Source organism: Polypterus senegalus, chromosome 2 (genome assembly GCF_016835505.1).
Source record: "Polypterus senegalus isolate Bchr_013 chromosome 2, ASM1683550v1, whole genome shotgun sequence".
Classification (NCBI taxonomy): Eukaryota; Metazoa; Chordata; class Cladistia; order Polypteriformes; family Polypteridae; genus Polypterus; species Polypterus senegalus.
The window spans coordinates 43078890-43097078 of record NC_053155.1 but is presented as its reverse complement, the minus strand read 5'-3'; the positions used below and the strand labels follow the sequence as shown (position 1 = coordinate 43097078).

General features: G+C 36.9%; 1 protein-coding gene across 1 annotated transcript in view; it reads right to left on the bottom strand.

Annotated features, from left to right (window-relative positions):
- Positions 1-18189, bottom strand: part of tbl1x (transducin beta like 1 X-linked) — a 312413-nt gene that overhangs the window by 26551 nt on the left and 267673 nt on the right. Inside the window, exons 4-6 of the mRNA XM_039743583.1 lie at positions 17810-17955; positions 9328-9547; positions 2902-3034 (exon numbers count right to left, since the gene is read on the bottom strand). Coding sequence (XP_039599517.1) covers positions 2902-3034; positions 9328-9547; positions 17810-17955 — 499 coding nt within the window. The remainder of the gene's footprint in view (positions 1-2901; positions 3035-9327; positions 9548-17809; positions 17956-18189) is intronic.

The window sequence follows — 18189 nt, the reverse complement described above, 5'->3', positions numbered from 1 at the left end:
TGTCTCTTTCTTTTTTGCCCGGTGCTGCATGAGCTTATTCAGTGCGAGCATGAACACGCAGGTGGCTGGTTGCTGTGTGCTATAACATGCTTGACTTGGCTGTGATCAACACTCATGTACAGTACAAGGCATGCACGGGGGCCACTGCAAAAAGAAGAGTGTTCATGGCTCACCTAGCAGGGGAACTTCATTTTTGCTTCTTACAAGAAAAGGCGATGGATAACGCAAAAGAGGATGCAACATTGGCAAGCTTCTGTTATAAGACAGCCGCTTCCCCCAGGAAAGCAAACTGAGTCAGCGTGTGTACATTGGAACAGGTGCATATGTCGTAAATGTAGGAAGGATGGTCCTTGGGTGGGTGTGTGTGAACTGTTAACATTTGAAGCTGATGATTGCATATAGCGTGGAACTGACCTCTGTACTATTCTTTCCTCAGCATGTCCTGGAGTACAAAAGAAACTGCACCATGCACCAAAATGAGGAGACTGCATAGACAAGATCGAAAAAAAAAAATGATGATAACCTTCTTATATTGTGGACAGGCCCCTTAATTAATCCACGATGTTGTGACATCCACTCTAAGAAGAATGCCAAAAATGAAACCCACAACCCACTGGTACTCCCAAACTAACACTGTCTGACCCATAGGTCATCAAACATAAAGTCCCAGATTTGTGGACTGATCGTTCCAAAGGAGCCTTCCTTGATCTCCTTCTAGAGATCACCTAACCTATGTAAAGTTCTTGTCCACAGCGGCTCCTGTTACATTTCAAATATGTTATCAGCAATACCCTTGTACGTGGACCCTCTGCTAAATTCAACATTATACAACAGGCCCCCTGCCAGTCTAAAAATCATATTTACTTCATCCTGTGCAGGGTCCAGCTTTATGCTTAATATCTGCTGGGATAGGTTCTAGCTCTATGTTCTACTGTATGCTCATTGGAAAAATTAATTTAGTAAACTAGCCGAAGCCCGCCGTAGCATATGGTGTGGTAAGAATAGGAACGGAAAACAGTGAGAAAGGAATTCAGAAATGAAGAAGAAATAAATACTTCTTGAAAGACGCAGTAGTGAATAGGTGTTTTGGTGGTGACGACAGATAATGAGTCAAAAGATCTAACCTTAAAAAAAGCCACATACAACTGACCATGGCTGAAGACTGGTTGTTATAATTATTGTGAAGAGTAAACAGCACGTGGGTACGAGGAAGGCCGCACTTCTGAAATTCGATTACGTAAATATAATCAATAACAACCTCAAAAAGATGTTGTTGTAGAATGTCTCTAAGTAATTCCTGCAGCTTAATCCAAAAGACTTGTACTACAATATCAGGTCTGTGCTCCGGTCTTTGGGTATCCGACAGTGCATGTAGAAATTCCGGCCAAGCAGGATTACATGTGAAAGTGATAAATAAATGAGGCTGTCCGAATTTACATACTATGGTCATGGCATCCTGATAGTTTTGTTGCATGTATCTTGGACTTCCTGGAAATGTGAACGCCGTTGCTATTTTCAGCGTTTGCTTGCAGTGCTTCTGACAGTCCTTTGTATTGTTCCACGTGCAAATCTTGTTGATCTAATCTGAGATAGTTGAGACGCGTGCCCTCTGTTTTAACATACGCATCTACGACATACTGTTGGAATAGTTCCCCGCTGGAGTGCAAAATACTAAAAGTATTCCTCATTGCTAATCTGTACACATAAAATTGCCATTGAGTAAGCCTTCTTTGCTTGGCGTTTCTTTTATCAGGAACATGTTGTAAATCTTTGTGCCAGCCAATGTCTCCGTAAGGGAATAAAAGTGGGTAAACCATAGAATCGCAATTCATATTGGGCGTGGAAATCTGTTTACAAGGAGTTGCCTATGGGACAGATGCAAATGTCCCTTTCGGCAGGCGGTTCGCCATCTTCTCCCACGAAAATCGCTGCAACATTGGTGTGACATGTTGGGGCACTGTATCGTCATAAATCCTGCCTAGGGTTTTCCTCGAAAAGCATTCGCATAGATGTTGTTGGATTGGACTGAGCAATTTCATGCATGTGTTTGTATGATTTAGTGAAGGGCTGTGGATGCGGAAGGAGGATTTGAGATGGCAGGCAGGGCTCTGTCGTGCGTTCCCCATGATGCGGGAGGAGGGTTAGAGTGGGTGGGCGTGGCTCTGTCGTGCGTACCAAATGGTCGGGCAACTTAATCAATTATATATATATATATATATATATATATAGACAAGCAGCCAGGATCAAAAAGAACAATGAAAAGTCAACGTGGCTCAGAAGTTCATATGGACTGTAGCTGAGATGAAAGTGACTGAGGCTGTGTTTGGTGAGGTGTTGTGTGCGGGCACATGAGCATTCAGTACGCATGCCTTGAGAGCGAGGGTGGACGCGGAAAGAGGATTAGAGTTAGTGGGCGGGGCTCTGTCGTGCGTCTCCCATGACGCGGAAGGAGGATTATAGTTGGCGGCTGGGGCTCTGTCGTGCGTCTCCCATGACGCGGGAGGAGGGTTTGAGTTGGCGGGCGGGGCTCTGTCGTGAGTATCCCATGGTCTTAGAGTTGGTGGGCAGGGCTCTGTGAGTTGGCAGGCGGGGCACTGTTGTGCGTATCCCATGGTCGGGCAACTTAGTGAATTATATATATATATATAGATGGATGAACGAATGGATGGATTAAATAATATCACACAAAGCAATGTATTATGTATGGTGTGTGGCATTACAACAGTATATGATTCTATTTGGATTTAAAAAATTTAAGTCAATTTACTATTTTACTTCAGTATTAAAAAATATTTCTAAATCATTATTTACCAAAAAAAGAAAACTGGGAAACGTATTCCAAAATAAATGTACTTTAATAAGGCACTGCTATTATCAAAGCACTAAAACTGAAATCCATACCCTGATGCTAAGAGGTCACTGACAGGGTTCCACGCACAAATGAACACTTCTGACTCATGACCCCTGAGAACTGTAGCTTTGCTTGCTGGAATTTCAACATCTCCTTCTATCTCCATTGCCTCTGAATGATTATCTGTTAAAAAAAACACATACAGACAAAAAGTCATGTTCCATTTTGAAATTAAATCAAACAAACTTTTAGCACAATTTTGCTTCAAAACCAAAGGATGCAGGCTCTTTTTATTTTCCTCTTACCAACTTTGTAATTTGTCCAGTGAGAAACTTTTGATGTGCAATATTTTCTAAATATAAATCTCTAATTAAAAATTTATTCATGTCACAACTCAGTTTGATCACAGAAAGTGATTAGATTAGGTCTACTGGGAAATTAATATGCATTTTAATTGCAATGCTTATTCTTCCTCAGCGACATTATAATTTATTAAATCATAATACATTTAAAAAATGCACATTTTAAGTTTATTCTGAGATGACAGACAGGTCTTACAGCTTAGCCTGCATGTAGATAAATAATTTCAAATCCAATTTGGAGATAGCAGCATTCATGACCATTTTTCCCCTAACCACAAGACACAAAAATTGATTTTATTGGCTGTGTGGGGTTTTAATTTTATCCAGAATGCAGACTATGCCATTAATTAACAGTAATACAGAAGGAAAATAAGGTTATGAGCAACTATTCATGACAGGAAAATAAATGCACATATTGTGACATGTATAAAAAAAATCAGTGGAGTAAATAAAGACTAAGAAAAGTAAAATGGAGCAGTTGCTGTCATTTAAACAACAAAACTCGGAAATCATTTAAAAAGCAATGACTCCATAGATTCTGAAGCTGCAGCAGTCATTTTGTAGAAATGACCAAGATAGAGACTACAGTCTATTTAACACCTTTAAATTAGTTCAAGAACTTGTAAACAAGATTCCCCAACTTGGATTACAGTACCATTGTTTTACATCTAGATACTAATCTGAGTTGGTATGTGTGTTACACTGCATTCAATAAAAGTATGTTTTTCTAATGCAGACATCTAACATCTTTTAAAAATTACTATAAAAAAACTACCTTCAAAAGAAACTTATTAATTTGTGCTATGGATCTTTGTATATTATATAATTGCTTCCACCCCTTGAGCTTTGTGCATTGCCTGTACAGTTAGATACCCAGTGGCCACAGTGAGCTGGTTCAAATCCATCTATGTTTTCACACTGTAAACATTGTTACAGCTTGAGTTTGTAATGCTATGTGAAAGGATGCTTACAAATCTTACATAATATAAAAATGTCATTGCTGTTTTAAAACATTTGCATGCTTTTTATACCTTAACACTGATATGGATGTATTATTAATGCTTCTGAAATGAAATGTGTACATGTGTGATGCAAGACCTAAAAATAATACTAAATCTTTTTTTTTTTTTTTTGCAATGTCTTTTACACTGTTAAAAGAGGAGAACTGTAACACATAAAACTTTTTTTGCTTTATGTACAGGCATATTACCACAACACGGATGGCTATCAAAGTACTGTATATTAAGAGTTTTGAGTTTTTGTGAACCTAATCAGATACGGGTCATATTTGATATTGAGTGCTTATTTACATTATGTCTTATCTGGGCTTCGTATATATGGAGTGTATTTATTAAAAAAGTTTATGAAGCTAGATGCACCTAAATAGATAACAGCTCACTTTTCTTTAACATTTCATGTCCAGCACTGTTTCACCTATGTTAATTTTGATAATTGCGTTTTTTTATAGTATGGACTTTGCATTTTGTACATTTTACATTTACTTTTAGAAAGATACAAACCTAAAGCGGTCATCAAACATTTGCAGCCTTTTCTTTGTTTTCATGCTACAATATACAGTGGTGTGAAAAACTATTTGTCCCCTTCCTGATTTCTTATTCTTTTGCATGTTTGTCACACAAAATGTTGCTGATCATCAAACACATTTAACCATTAGTCAAATATAACACAAGTAAACACAAAATGCAGTTTTTAAATGATGGTTTTTATTATTTAGGGAGAAAAAATCCAAACCTACATGGCCCTGTGTGAAAAAGTAATTGCCCCCTTGTTAAAAATAACCTAACTGTGGTGTATCACACCTGAGTTCAATTTCCGTAGCCACCCCCAGGCCTGATTACTGCCACACCTGTTTCAATCAAGAAATCACTTAAATAGGAGCTGCCTGACACAGAGAAGTAGACCAAAAGCACCTCAAAAGCTAGACATCATGCCAAGATCCAAAGAAATTCAGGAACAAATGAGAACAGAAGTAATTGAGATCTATCAGTCTGGTAAAGGTTATAAAGCCATTTCTAAAGCTTTGGGACTCCAGCGAACCACAGTGAGAGCCATTATCCACAAATGGCAAAAACATGGAACAGTGGTGAACCTTCCCAGGAGTGGCCGGCCGACCAAAATTACCCAAAGAGTGCAGAGACGACTCATCCGAGAGGTCACAAAAGACCCCAGGACAACGTCTAAAGAACTGCAGGCCTCACTTGCCTCAATTAAGGTCAGTGTTCACGACTCCACCATAAGAAAGAGACTGGGTAAAAACGGCCTGCATGGCAGATTTCCAAGACGCAAACCACTGTTAAGCAAAAGAACATTAGGGCTCATCTCAATTTTGCTAAGAAACATCTCAATGATTGCCAAGACTTTTGGGAAAATACCTTGTGGACTGATGAGACAAAAGTTGAACCTTTTGGAAGGCAAATGTCCTGTTACATCTGGCGTAAAAGGAACACAGCATTTCAGAAAAAGAACATCATACCAACAGTAAAATATGGTGGTGGTAGTGTGATGGTCTGGGATTGTTTTGCTGCTTCAGGACCTGGAAGGCTTGCTGTGATAGATGGAACCATGAATTCTACTGTCTACCAAAAAATCCTGAAGGAGAATGTCCGCCATCTGTTTGTCAACTCAAGCTGAAGCGATCTTGGGTGCTGCAACAGGACAATGACCCAAAACACTCCAGCAAATCCACCTCTGAATGGCTGAAGAAAAACAAAATGAAGACTTTGGAGTGGCCTAGTCAAAGTCCTGACCTGAATCCAATTGAGATGCTATGGCATGACCTTAAAAAGGCGGTTCATGCTAGAAAACCCTCAAATAAAGCTGAATTACAACAATTCTGCAAAGATGAGTGGGCCAAAATTCCTCCAGAGCACTGTAAAAGACTCATCGCAAGTTATCGCAAACGCTTGATTGCAGTTATTGCTGCTAAAGGGTGGCCCAACCAGTTATTAGGTTCAGGGGGCAATTACTTTTTCACACAGGGCCATGTAGGTTTGGATTTTTTCTCCCTAAATAATAAAACCATCATTTAAAAACTGCATTTTGTGTTTACTTGTGTTATATTTGACTAATGGTTAAATGTGTTTGATGATCAGAAACATTTTGTGTGACAAACGTGCAAAAGAATAAGAAATCAGGAAGGGGCAAATAGTTTTTCACACCACTGTATGTAAAGGATTGTCTACTAAGAAAGAAATTGTTCACTCCTCTACTTTTTTTTTTAACCAGCCTACTACTCAGGAATATTAAAAGCACATTTACTCAACATGATAATCACACACTGATTCAAAGGACATCCAAGTCCTTTTACTCTGAGAATGGAACAGATGATAAAAATGGCAAGCAGAAATAAGGATCTAACAGAAAAAATATATTTTGTTTAAGTATAACTTTAAGATGAGTAACAAGATTCAAGAGATTTATTCGTCACACACAGTTACACAGGTACAATGTGCAATTAAATGAGAAGTTAGCCTACACCAAGATTGTGCAAAGCAAAAGCACAACAGAATGAAGAATGCAATTAAGAAAAGATAATAAAATTAATAAAATGAACAACATGCATGTGGGGGCAATACACACCACTGAGTCACATTATGAGTTGCTCTGATGAAATTCATGTAAGCTGGATCAGCCTGTAATTAAATTTTTGATTTGATGCTGAACCCAGCCCTCAATGGGTTGGGGTCTCCATGAACCGCTGTTACATTTTGTTCTCAATGAATTACACAGTATTGCGAAATACGGATATTCTACTTGAAAATTTCATTCATTGAGATCCAATGTGTGACTTATGTGTTCCCTTAATTTTTTGAACAGTGTATATGTCTATGTGTGTGTACATATGTATATGTGTTCAGTCTGTGCATAAATCCATTCATTCATTCATTTTAAAATCTTAAAAGTACTATAAGCATGGGAAAAGTACAAAAAATAAATAAAATGTATGATTATTATTATGTTTGCCAGTAATTTCCACCTTTTCAAAAGCAACATACGAGATTGTCCTAATCAGTAGGATAGAAATTAAGTGCACATTAATAATCTGTCAAAAATCCTGTAGAAAACAGTCTGTGCAACAAACAAATGAATTCACTCAGAACATCTTTTGCTAATCAGGCAAAGAAAAGAAATGGGAGAGAACCTTTACATTGCAGAACACTTTATGAGGGCCAGTCACTATAATGCGCCCGTGGTTCTGCCTGGGCACTCCTTTTCGGCGGCTCAAGGGTGGCTGAATGTTTATCTGCACCTACTTGAGAATGTGGAAAGAACTCAGAGCAACTGCAATCTGCAATTTTGCAATCTAAACTGCAGTATAAACAGAGTTTCATTTAAAAAAGCCAGCTTCCCAACAACAGCTCCCCTATACTACTGTGCCACAAACTCTTTTTCAGTCTGGATCAACTAAGATGGATTTTAAAAAATGTTACTGAGCCAACCAGATCACTTATTGAAAGTGATTTATTTACAATTTAATGACTGGACAAAAAGCCTAAAAACTTCATAAAACTCACCTATTTCTTTATAGGATGTTAATTGCTGCTCAAATTTGGCAACTGCTGATAAGTAGCTTTCTTTCATTTACACAAAGTGATAATTAAAAAAAGTTACAAATTGTCAGTCCTGGCATAAATATAGGAGCAAACATTAAAAATGCAAGTCTACCTGAAATAACGCTAGACAGTATACAAGAGGCCATGCATTCACCTTACTATTAACAGGAGCTGACTGATCACCAGCTGACCCAGTAGGAAAATAGCCCAGAGTAATTTATAGCAGGTATAACTTTGCTAGAAACCAAGGACAGTGTGTGTAAAAACATTGAAGAAAAAACACACTATGGCCCACAACCAGAAAATGTGACCAAAAGTAAAGGAGGAGACAAGAAAGTAGGCTGAAGATTCTTCTACATGTCAGGAGAAAGCCAACCAGGAAAGGAACAAAAGAGAACTATAAGTATCCTTACTTAGATTCAGAGAACTATTAATTGTAATTTAATAGACAGGACAATGCCAGCTAACGTATTATGGTATTGGTGTCATTGTAACTGAAACCTTGTTAAGGATAAGTTATGGCTAATGAGTTTCTTATCCTAAGTGCAGTCAGAAAGTGCAGAACAGCATTTCACAAATGCAGACCTCTGTGTGGGGATTTTAAGCCAGTGCAGGGACTAGATGTGAGCAAATAAACCCCAAAAAGCAAACACAAGAAGCTTAATAACAACCATCTTGAACACATGAACTAAAAGACCAGATTTCTTAAGTTATGGGCCTTTTTCTTTAGTAAGAAAAAGTCAGCTAACTTTTCATAATTTTGAATTTTGTGCTATTGTGTTTATTCTATGTACATTTTTATAGAGTACAGTCAATAACAACATAAACTATATTTATATATACATATACACATACATACATATATACATATACTCTACTCTGACAACACCAATTAAAATTAACTTATTGTACATGGGCTGTATTCAAAACAAGAAGATACTGTTCACCTGCCAAGAATGAATGCCTTTTGAATAAGCAGCTACATTAAGCTCTGTTACTCAATTTTGTGCATCATCACAGGTCCAGTTTTAATCTTTTTTATTATGAGAAACTTTTTTATAATTTAAATTTCCTTTGTGTGTTTACTTAGTTCTTATTTGTTAGTCTATTTTTTTTATTTGATTGTTGTTTAATATTAATGTTATTAAAAAATATTGGTACTTTTTTATTAAACAGAAAAAATGTAATTGAAATTAAACAGAAAAAAATTTAATTGAAACACTAAAATATAATGGCAATGTTCATGTGACCAAAATAGTGACATCTTCCAAAGGAATGCCCCTACATGCCCAAAAATAATCACTTTGACTGTGATATTCCTTTATTGTAGGATTTGATTTGCAGATGCCTTCCATTTGTTAAACGTATTATGAAAGTATGTCCATCTCTGCTACACTGTCAGCTTGCAACTGATGGTTATGAAAAAATACCAATATATATATATATATATACCACTTATAGTATATTTTTTCAGTTTAGAGTAAAACTATTATGAGATTGTGTGGTACTTTACTAATTAGTAAAAGAAACATTGACATACTTATTGCATGTGCCCCATTTTCATCTCCATTTACAGTAGCTTCTCCATTCTTTGGTGCATTTTGCTGGTTGGTCGCTACAGTGGTACTTGCAGTTACTGCTGCCTGTTGCTGTGCAAGTTTTTCTCTAAATGCCTGCTGTCGTGTCTGAACAACATCGGGCATCACGGCATCTATTAAAGACAAGGATTCAATAGGCCTTCCATCGAACACTGTGCCATCCTAGAAAGAAAAGTTAAAATCAGTGCCTTAAGCAAAACTGTATACTGAAAATTACACTTGACATTCATTCAGCAGGTAAAACTAAACTGCTTCAAAGTTTTCTCTAGATAATAAATCTAACATGAAGTAGGAGAAATCAGGAGATACACTAGCAACTGCTTTTTCTCTTATTGCTAGAGCAAACCATTAATTTTCCACTTGTATAAAGACAATGTCCTAACAACAAAGGAATCTGGATTATTACAAAATATAAATAAAGATTGAAGAAATCAAAGTATAAAATAGCACTTAAATAAACATATGGATAAACACTTAAAGAAAAAAAGGGAAAATAAAGGAATATACTGTATATGTTTACACAAACAAAGTTTCTGACACTGATATGAACTTTAATCCAATTACAAAACACAGAGAACTGTGTGGTGTGACCAATAGAGGGAGCTACCGAGGCCCAAAACACTTCAACACACTGACAACAATATATATTTCAGTTAAAATGATGGTTTATTTTAACCAACTGCAACATACAGATTGTACCAATACAAATCCATCTTCTTCTCCTTTCCTCCTCGTCTCCTTTTTCTTACTCCAGGAGAGTGTTGTCTACTGCCTCCCGATGCTGACTTGTCTGAATGAGATCGGGTGGCAACTTTTATGCCAGACCTGGGAGTAGTTCCAGTGTTACGACACTACTGGCTGGAGGTACTTCTGGGTCAGGTGAAGGCTCCATGAAAAGGGGAGGATTTGGTTCTGCTGCTCTCTCTCTCTCATGGAAGGGGGTTATTTGACTCAAACCTAGCCTTGTAAATTTGACTTGCTTGTATTGAATGTTATTTGATTTTAATAAATTCAATAAAATTAAAAAAAAAAATTGAACAAAATTTTGTACTCCTCTGCATTCAACCCAATTTTTATAAATTATCTTTTCTCTACAGTAGGCAGAGGTTAGAGACTATAGCCTAGATTTATACTCCCTGTTTACATGCTTATAGATTAAACACTCTTGCCTGAAAAATGTGTGTAAACACCTTCTCAATTTGTCCTCAAAACATATCCGCTCACAAAATATCTTGTGATTGCTTATGATACTGTCAACAATCAAAGAGCTGTCATTTTAATAGACTGATAGTTTTGCACTATGCAAAACTTCAGAAATAAAATTCTGAATCTAAAATTGTGCTCTCCATTTTTGTTCAACTTTATACTTTCGTCATTTAAATGTATTTTATGTTGACTGATTTAATGCAGGTCTGTTTGCTTGATACAATCTGATGATAATCTTGAATCACTCAGTGACTGTTACACTGCAACAGAAAATGCCAGGATAGGCACCAGGCCCTCAGAACCTTGAACTGGATTAAGTTGGTTAATTAATTGAAAATAGAATTGGCAGTGACATTGTTCTAACCTATTGCAACACTAAAGGAGATGTGAATTGGACATGTATAGCCAATCATAAGAATTTCTTGCATTTCTCTGCACAAAATTCACGCAGTCACACTATTCATAATTCAGTATGCAAATTAAACGACTTTTGTTATTTTTCAGTTCACTTTTGAATATTTAAACTGCAAAGCACATTTCAACAAATCTGAAGTTTGTATATGAATGCAACAGTCACAGCTGTAATACATATCATATCGATGAGACCATGAATTATAAAATAAAAATTGTCCTCCATTCACAGTATGAATGAAATGGTTAACATTCAGCATATTTTAAGGTTCTCCTCCAAGATTTTAATGTATTTAACACAAATTGCTTTCACTGGAAGTGAAATTAAATCCTGGATATTGCTGCAAAGACAGCTTGCCTTTCTCTGCTCTCTAGTTTTGAAACAATAATACATGTTTATCATCAAAACCAATCTGGGTAAGAGTTAACATTAAAAAATTATTCTGAAACATGCTAACAAGCAAATTGCTTAAGGAAATTAAAAATAATTAAATATTTTACAGTTAAGAATTAAATCTGCATTTGTAAGGGTAAGAACATTGCTTTTGTTTTTTTGTTACATCATTATTTCTGTAATGTTAAAATTGGTGCCATTTCAAATAAAATAAACATGATATTGAAAGAGTATGGGTTTCATTAGATATGAGTCAGAGATTAATTTTATAAAAATAACTGAGATAAAAGACTACTTCCTAGACTTACGTTTGGGAGGATTCTATAGGCACACACAAAGTAACTTGAAATTACGTCTTGCGTTATTTGTTTTTAAAGTGTTATCATTTATTAATAAAAGATTTAAACTACAGAAAGAGTAATTATTTGCAAAAAATGACAAACCTTAAAATTTTATGAAACGATGAGGGCTTTGTTGAATGGCTACCATGGCAGTTGTATGCATTTACTTCAAAGATTCTAATGTGTTTATTAATGCTACAAACATACAATATTTACTTATTACAGTTAATGGTAAACTTGTGGTAATGCACATTATTAGAAGTGTTACTTTTTACTAAAGCATGTTATTTTTGTAATATGCCATAATCATAAATGCACACTGTGAAATTAAACATTGCTTTATGGTTACTAAATTTTGCGATGTTTGAAAAGAAGTTTGGTATTGCTTCACATATTTTAATTTGCCAAAAGAAATCACATTCTACAGTGAAGTACATTTCATAAATTAAAATGAAAAATAACTAGCTGGCTGTTGAATTTTATAATGGAGATAAAGGGTACCAGGGTCACAATGTGTAAAAAAAAACCCTAATATTTATCAAATACTAATTGTGACAATTTAATTCCCTGAAAGGTTGTGTATAGTCACCTGCGTGGATAAAAATCATGTTTTTTGATCACAAGTACACAGTCCATCACAAATTCAATGAACAGGGACAGTCAGCCAGCAAACAATGTTATTTAGAAGTGCTGAAAAGGTTACTGAATTCTAATCAAAGGAAAAGACTTGAACTGTAGCCTGACATCATTAATCATGGCAATGCCCCAAGCCATGAAGTACTCATCATTCGGGACTTCCTGGCTAAGAAATGAATTATGAAATTGGATCATCCACCCTATTCACCTGAATAAGCTCCTTGTGATTTCTGTTTCTTTCCAAAAATAAAAGCTGTCAAGGACAAAAATTTTCAGAAATTTCTTACATCCATCGTAACATGACACAGGAACTCAAGGGTATTCCAGAAAAAGTTTGAGGGAGATTTCCAGCAATGGCAATGTTATCTAATTAAATGCATAGCTGCAGAAGGATATTGCTTTGAAGGTGACAGTAGCCACTAGTGCACAGATAATGCACACATTTTTTTCACAGGTTCATTCTGGGAATTAAATTGGTACACCTTGTATATCCACATTGGAATAGCAAAGGCTTCAAATTAAGAAAACGTGTTTTCTGCATTTCTGTGACATGCTTTTGACAAGTTAAAAAAAAAAAGCGCCTACTTTTTGCCCTTAACATTGTGTTATTTTACATATCTTACTAAGTGAACAGCAAGTGGAAGTGTTTCTTTATACTCTGTACCTGAACTGAATTAATTACGCCCCATTGTGTTTTTAATAAAATCCTTAGATTTTTGAAATTCCCAAGCCATCTGCACATTACATTTTAAATGGTTTGTTGTGTGCATGCATGAAATATAAAAAAAAAAAACCTCAGAAATTGAAAAAGGCAGAATGTGTAATAGAGCAGATTGAAGGACCACAAACTTGAATTTTTTAATGAATGATGAATCATTTCTGCTGAGGATATGGTAATAAAAGAACAGAGAACAATGTCTTTGCATGAGTAAACTCACTGATACCACTCACTGATAATCCGTAAACACATAGGGAGAACACGGAACCTCCATGCAGACCCTGATGCTGTGAGGCAGAAATGACAGCTGTGTGCAACCACTCTGCCTATGCCAAAATGTCTGTATTAAACTTAGTAAACTTGAGCTTAAATCTGACTAAATTTGAATGTATGCCTATAACATTTGTTCAGTTCTTGTTACTTGATTACATGCTACTTGAGTGTTCAATCTTCTTCTCGATTTATAATACCAGTGGTTGCAGGCACTATCATAGCGAAATTAGCTTCAGTCACAGTAAGGAGACCTGGGTTCGCTTTCCGGGTCCTCCCTGCGTGGAGTTTCCATGTACTCTCCGTGTCTGGTTAGGTTTCCTCCCACAGTCCAAAGACATGCAGGTTAGGTGCACTGGCGATTCTAAATTGTCCCTAGTGTGTGCTTGGTGTGTGTGCCCTGCCCAGGATTTGTTCCTACCTTGCGCCCTGTGTTGGCCGGGATTGGCTCCAACAGACACCCGCAACCCTGTGTTAGGATCTAATGGGTTGGATAATGGATGGATGGATAGTGAGCATAATGTAAGTAATCATGTGATATTTCTTTTCAGTGATTACTGACTACATGTCTACAGAATAGAGACAATATTTAAAACTAGGAAACAGCATTCAATAATGTCAATAACTGCATTTGGCAATGACTTGCCAAGGTGAATCCACACTCCTAGCACTGGAAGGTGGCTGTGGAGAAAGCAGTAAACTGAAGCAAACAGATAGTCTTCTGATTGAAAAAGGCAGAATCTTAAAGATGTTGCTAATTTTTTTTCTTTCTGAAAATGGTGTGGATATACGGTTTCAAAATATGTGCACAATATAAAGACATGGATCAATATTCAGTAAAACATTTGGCTTCAAAAACGACATATTCTGTTAAGTTTTTAATGCTTTGTTTCCCACTGTAACCGCGGTACCCATTAGCTCCACTATAAAACACAAGATTACAAAATATGCTTCACTTTAGAACACAATTTCATGTGGCAAAGTAATACAATGATTTTGAAGAAACTTCTAACTTGAAAAATACCAAACGTATTCTTTAACAACATGACCTTTCTTGTAGAGGTGTGAGAGAAAATAGTTTTTTTTTTTAATTATCAATTTTAAGCCTTTTTGGTTATATGTAACACGAAGAGTGAAGACTATAAAGCAATACCACTTAAACATCCAAAAACAAAACTTGTTTGAAAGTTGAATGATCACTTGATATGCACAAATGAAAAGTGTTGCTTTATGAAAGATTAGATTACATACACAAAACAAATTACATGTTGCACAATGTATTCCTTTTGATATATAGATACTTTATATTAGTGTAAAATATAGTAGTTTTGCAGGGTCCACTGGAGTAAATTTATGGTGTTCCTTTTAATTAGCACCAAAAAATAAAAAATAAATTTTATATATATATATATATATATATATATATATATATATATATATATATATATATATATATATATATATATATAAAAAGAAAAACTGAAATATCACATGGTGCTAAGTATTCAGACCCTTTGCTCAGTATTTAGTAGAAGCACCCTTTTGAGCTAATACAGCCATGAGTCTTCTTGGGAAAGATGCAACAAGTTTTTCACACCTGGATTTGGGGGTCCTATGCCTTTCCTCCTTGCAGATCCTCTCCAGTTCTGTTAGGTTGGATGGTAAACGTTGGTGGACAGCCATTTTTAGGTCTCTCCAGAGATGCTCAATTGGGTTTAAGTCAGGGCTCTGGCTGGGCCATTCAAGAACAGTCACAGAGCTGTTGTGAAGCCACTCCTTCATTATTTTAGCTGTGTGCTTAGGGTCATTGTCTTGTTGGAAGGTAAACCTTCGGCCCAGTCTGAGGTCCTTAGCACTCTGGAGAAGGTTTTTGTCCAGGATATCCCTGTACTTGGCCGCATTCATCTTTCCCTTGATTGCAACCAGTCGTCCTGTCCCTGCAGCTGAAAACACCCCCACAGCATGATGCTGCCACCGCCATGCTTCACTGTGGGGACTGTATTGGACAAGTGATGAGCAGTGCCTGGTTGTCTCCACACATACCGCTTAGAATTAAGGCCAAAAAGTTCTATCTTGGTCTCATCAGACCAGAGAATCTTATTTCTCACCATCTCAGAGTCCTTCAGGTGTCTTTTAGCAAATTCCATGCGGGCTGTCATGTGTCTTGCACTGAGGAGAGGCTTCCGACAGGCCACTCTGCCATAAAGCCCTGACTGGTGGAGGGCTGCAGTGATGGTTGACTTTCTACAACTTTCTCCCATCTCCTGACTGCATCTCTGGAGCTCAGTCAAAGTGATCTTTGGGTTCTTCTTTACCTCTCTCACCAAGGCTCTTCTCCCCCGGTAGCTCAGCTTGGGCGGACGGCCAGCTCTAGGAAGGGTTCTGGTCGTCCCAAACGTCTTCCATTTAAGGATTATGGAGGCCACTGTGCTCTTGGGAACCTTAAGTGCAGCAGAAATTTTTTTGTAACCATGGCCAGATCTGTGCCTTGCCACAATTCTGTCTCTGAGCTCTTCAGGCAGTTCCTTTGACCTCATGATTCTCATTTGCATTGTGAGCTGTAAGGTCTTATATAGACAGGTGTGTGGCTTTCCTAATCAAGTCCAATCAGTATAATCAAACACAGCTGGACTCAAATGAAGGTGATCTCAAGGATGATCAGAAGAAATGGAAAGCACCTGAGTTAAATATAAGTTTGGGAACCCCTCTTAAATCTTTGGATTTTTGTTTATCATTGACTTAGCTTTCAAAGTAGCAACTTTATTTTAATATATGACACGCCTTATGGAAACAGTAGTATTTCAGCAATGACATTAAGTTTATTGGATTAACAGAAAATATGCATCATAACAAAATTAGACAGGTGCATACATTTGGGCACCCCAACAGAGATATTACATCAATACTTAGCTGAGCCTAAGTTTGCAAATATAACAGCCTCTAGACACCTCCTATAGCCTTTGATGAGTGTCTGGATTCTGGATGGAGGTATTTTTGACCATTCTTCCACACAAAATCTCTCTGGTTCAGTTAACTTTGATGGCTGCTGAGCACGAACAGCCTGCTTCAAATCATCCCATAGATTTTCGATGATATTCAAGTCAGGAGACTGCGACGGCCATCCCAGAACATTGTACTTCTCCCTCTGGATGAATGCCTATTCAAACTGTGCTTTGGGTCATTGTCTTGTTGGAATATCCCACCCATGCGTAACTTCAACTTTGCAACTGATGCTTGAACATTATCCTGAAGAATTTGTTGATATTGGGTTGAATTCATCCGACCCTCGACTTTAACAAGGGCCCCAGTCCCTGAAATAGCAACACAGCATGATAGAACCTCCACTAAATTTGACAGTAGGTAGCATGTGTTTTTCTTGGAATGTGGTGTTCTTCCACCGTGCAAAGCGCTTTTTGTTATGACCAAATAACTCAATTTTTGTCTCATCAGTCCAAAGTACTTTGTTCCAAAATGAATCTGGCTTGTCTAAAAGAGCATTTGCATACAACAAGCGACTCTGTTTGTGGCGTGAGAGCAGAAAGGGCTTTTTTCTCATCACCCTGCCATACAGATGTTCTTTGTGCAAACTGCACTGAATTGTAGAATGATGTACAGGTATACCATCTGCAGCAAGATGTTCTTGCAGATCTTTGGAGGTGATCTGTGGGTTGTCTGTAACCATTCTCACAATCCTGCGCACATACCACTCCTTTATTTTTCTTGGCCTGCTAGACCTGCGTTTAACAGCAACAGTGCCTGTGGCCTTCCATTTCCTGATTACACTCCTTACAGTTGAAACTGACAGTTTAAACCTCTGAGATAGCTTTTTGCGGCCTTCCCCTAAACCATGATATTAAACAACCTTTGTTTTCAGATCTTTTGAGAGTTGCTTTAAGCATCCCATGCTCTCACTCCAGAGGAGAGTCAAAGGGAAGCACAACCTGCAACTGACCACCTTAAATACCTTTTCTCATGATTGGACAAAGCTGTCTATGAGGTTCAAGGCTTAACAAGCTAATCCAACCAATTTGGTGTTGCAAGTAATCAGTATTGAGCAGTTACATGCATTCAAATCACCAAAATTACAAGGGGACCCACATTTTTGCACAGCCAAATTTGCCACATTTGATTTAATTTCATACAACTAAATAATACTGCTTCACTAAAAATCTTTGTCTGGAAAACACCCCAGTACTCAGATGTTCCTAGAAAATGAAAGACATACAACTGTTATCTTTGTTGTTGAAAGTAGAGTAAATTATTATGCCGGCTGAAATGGGTTCTCAAACTTTTTCATACGACTGTAAAATAAATGCTCATCAGTTTTAATTTTGTGAATTTTTTCAGATTGTAAAGAAGTTATACACACTACTAACATCCTTGTTTTGCTCTTCCTAAAAGTTTTAAAGAACCACATTAAAAAGCATTAAACAGAGTCAACTGTTTACCTCATTGATACTAATTTCAGCTTCCACATACTGTAATCCTTTTTGTAGAATGGAAATGAGAGCAGCAGGGGGCACTAGTGTTCCATTGATGTTGGACTGACTGATATGGCTTTCAATACCAAATGTAAATGCTGAATGAGAAAATCCTGTGTACAAAAGAAAAAAATAATACAGATAATTACCCACACTTTCCTAAACAATGCTTTAAATAAAACTAAAGTAAACTGAATTTTCACAGACCATTAACAAAAAAATTTCAACATCACCAGAACTCTGTATGGTTCTTTATTATGTAAGTAGCAGCTATATTTCAAAACAAACCGTAGCCAATTCAGTGTCTTGAGGAGCCATTATGAAGTAGTGAAAGTAGACAATCAAAA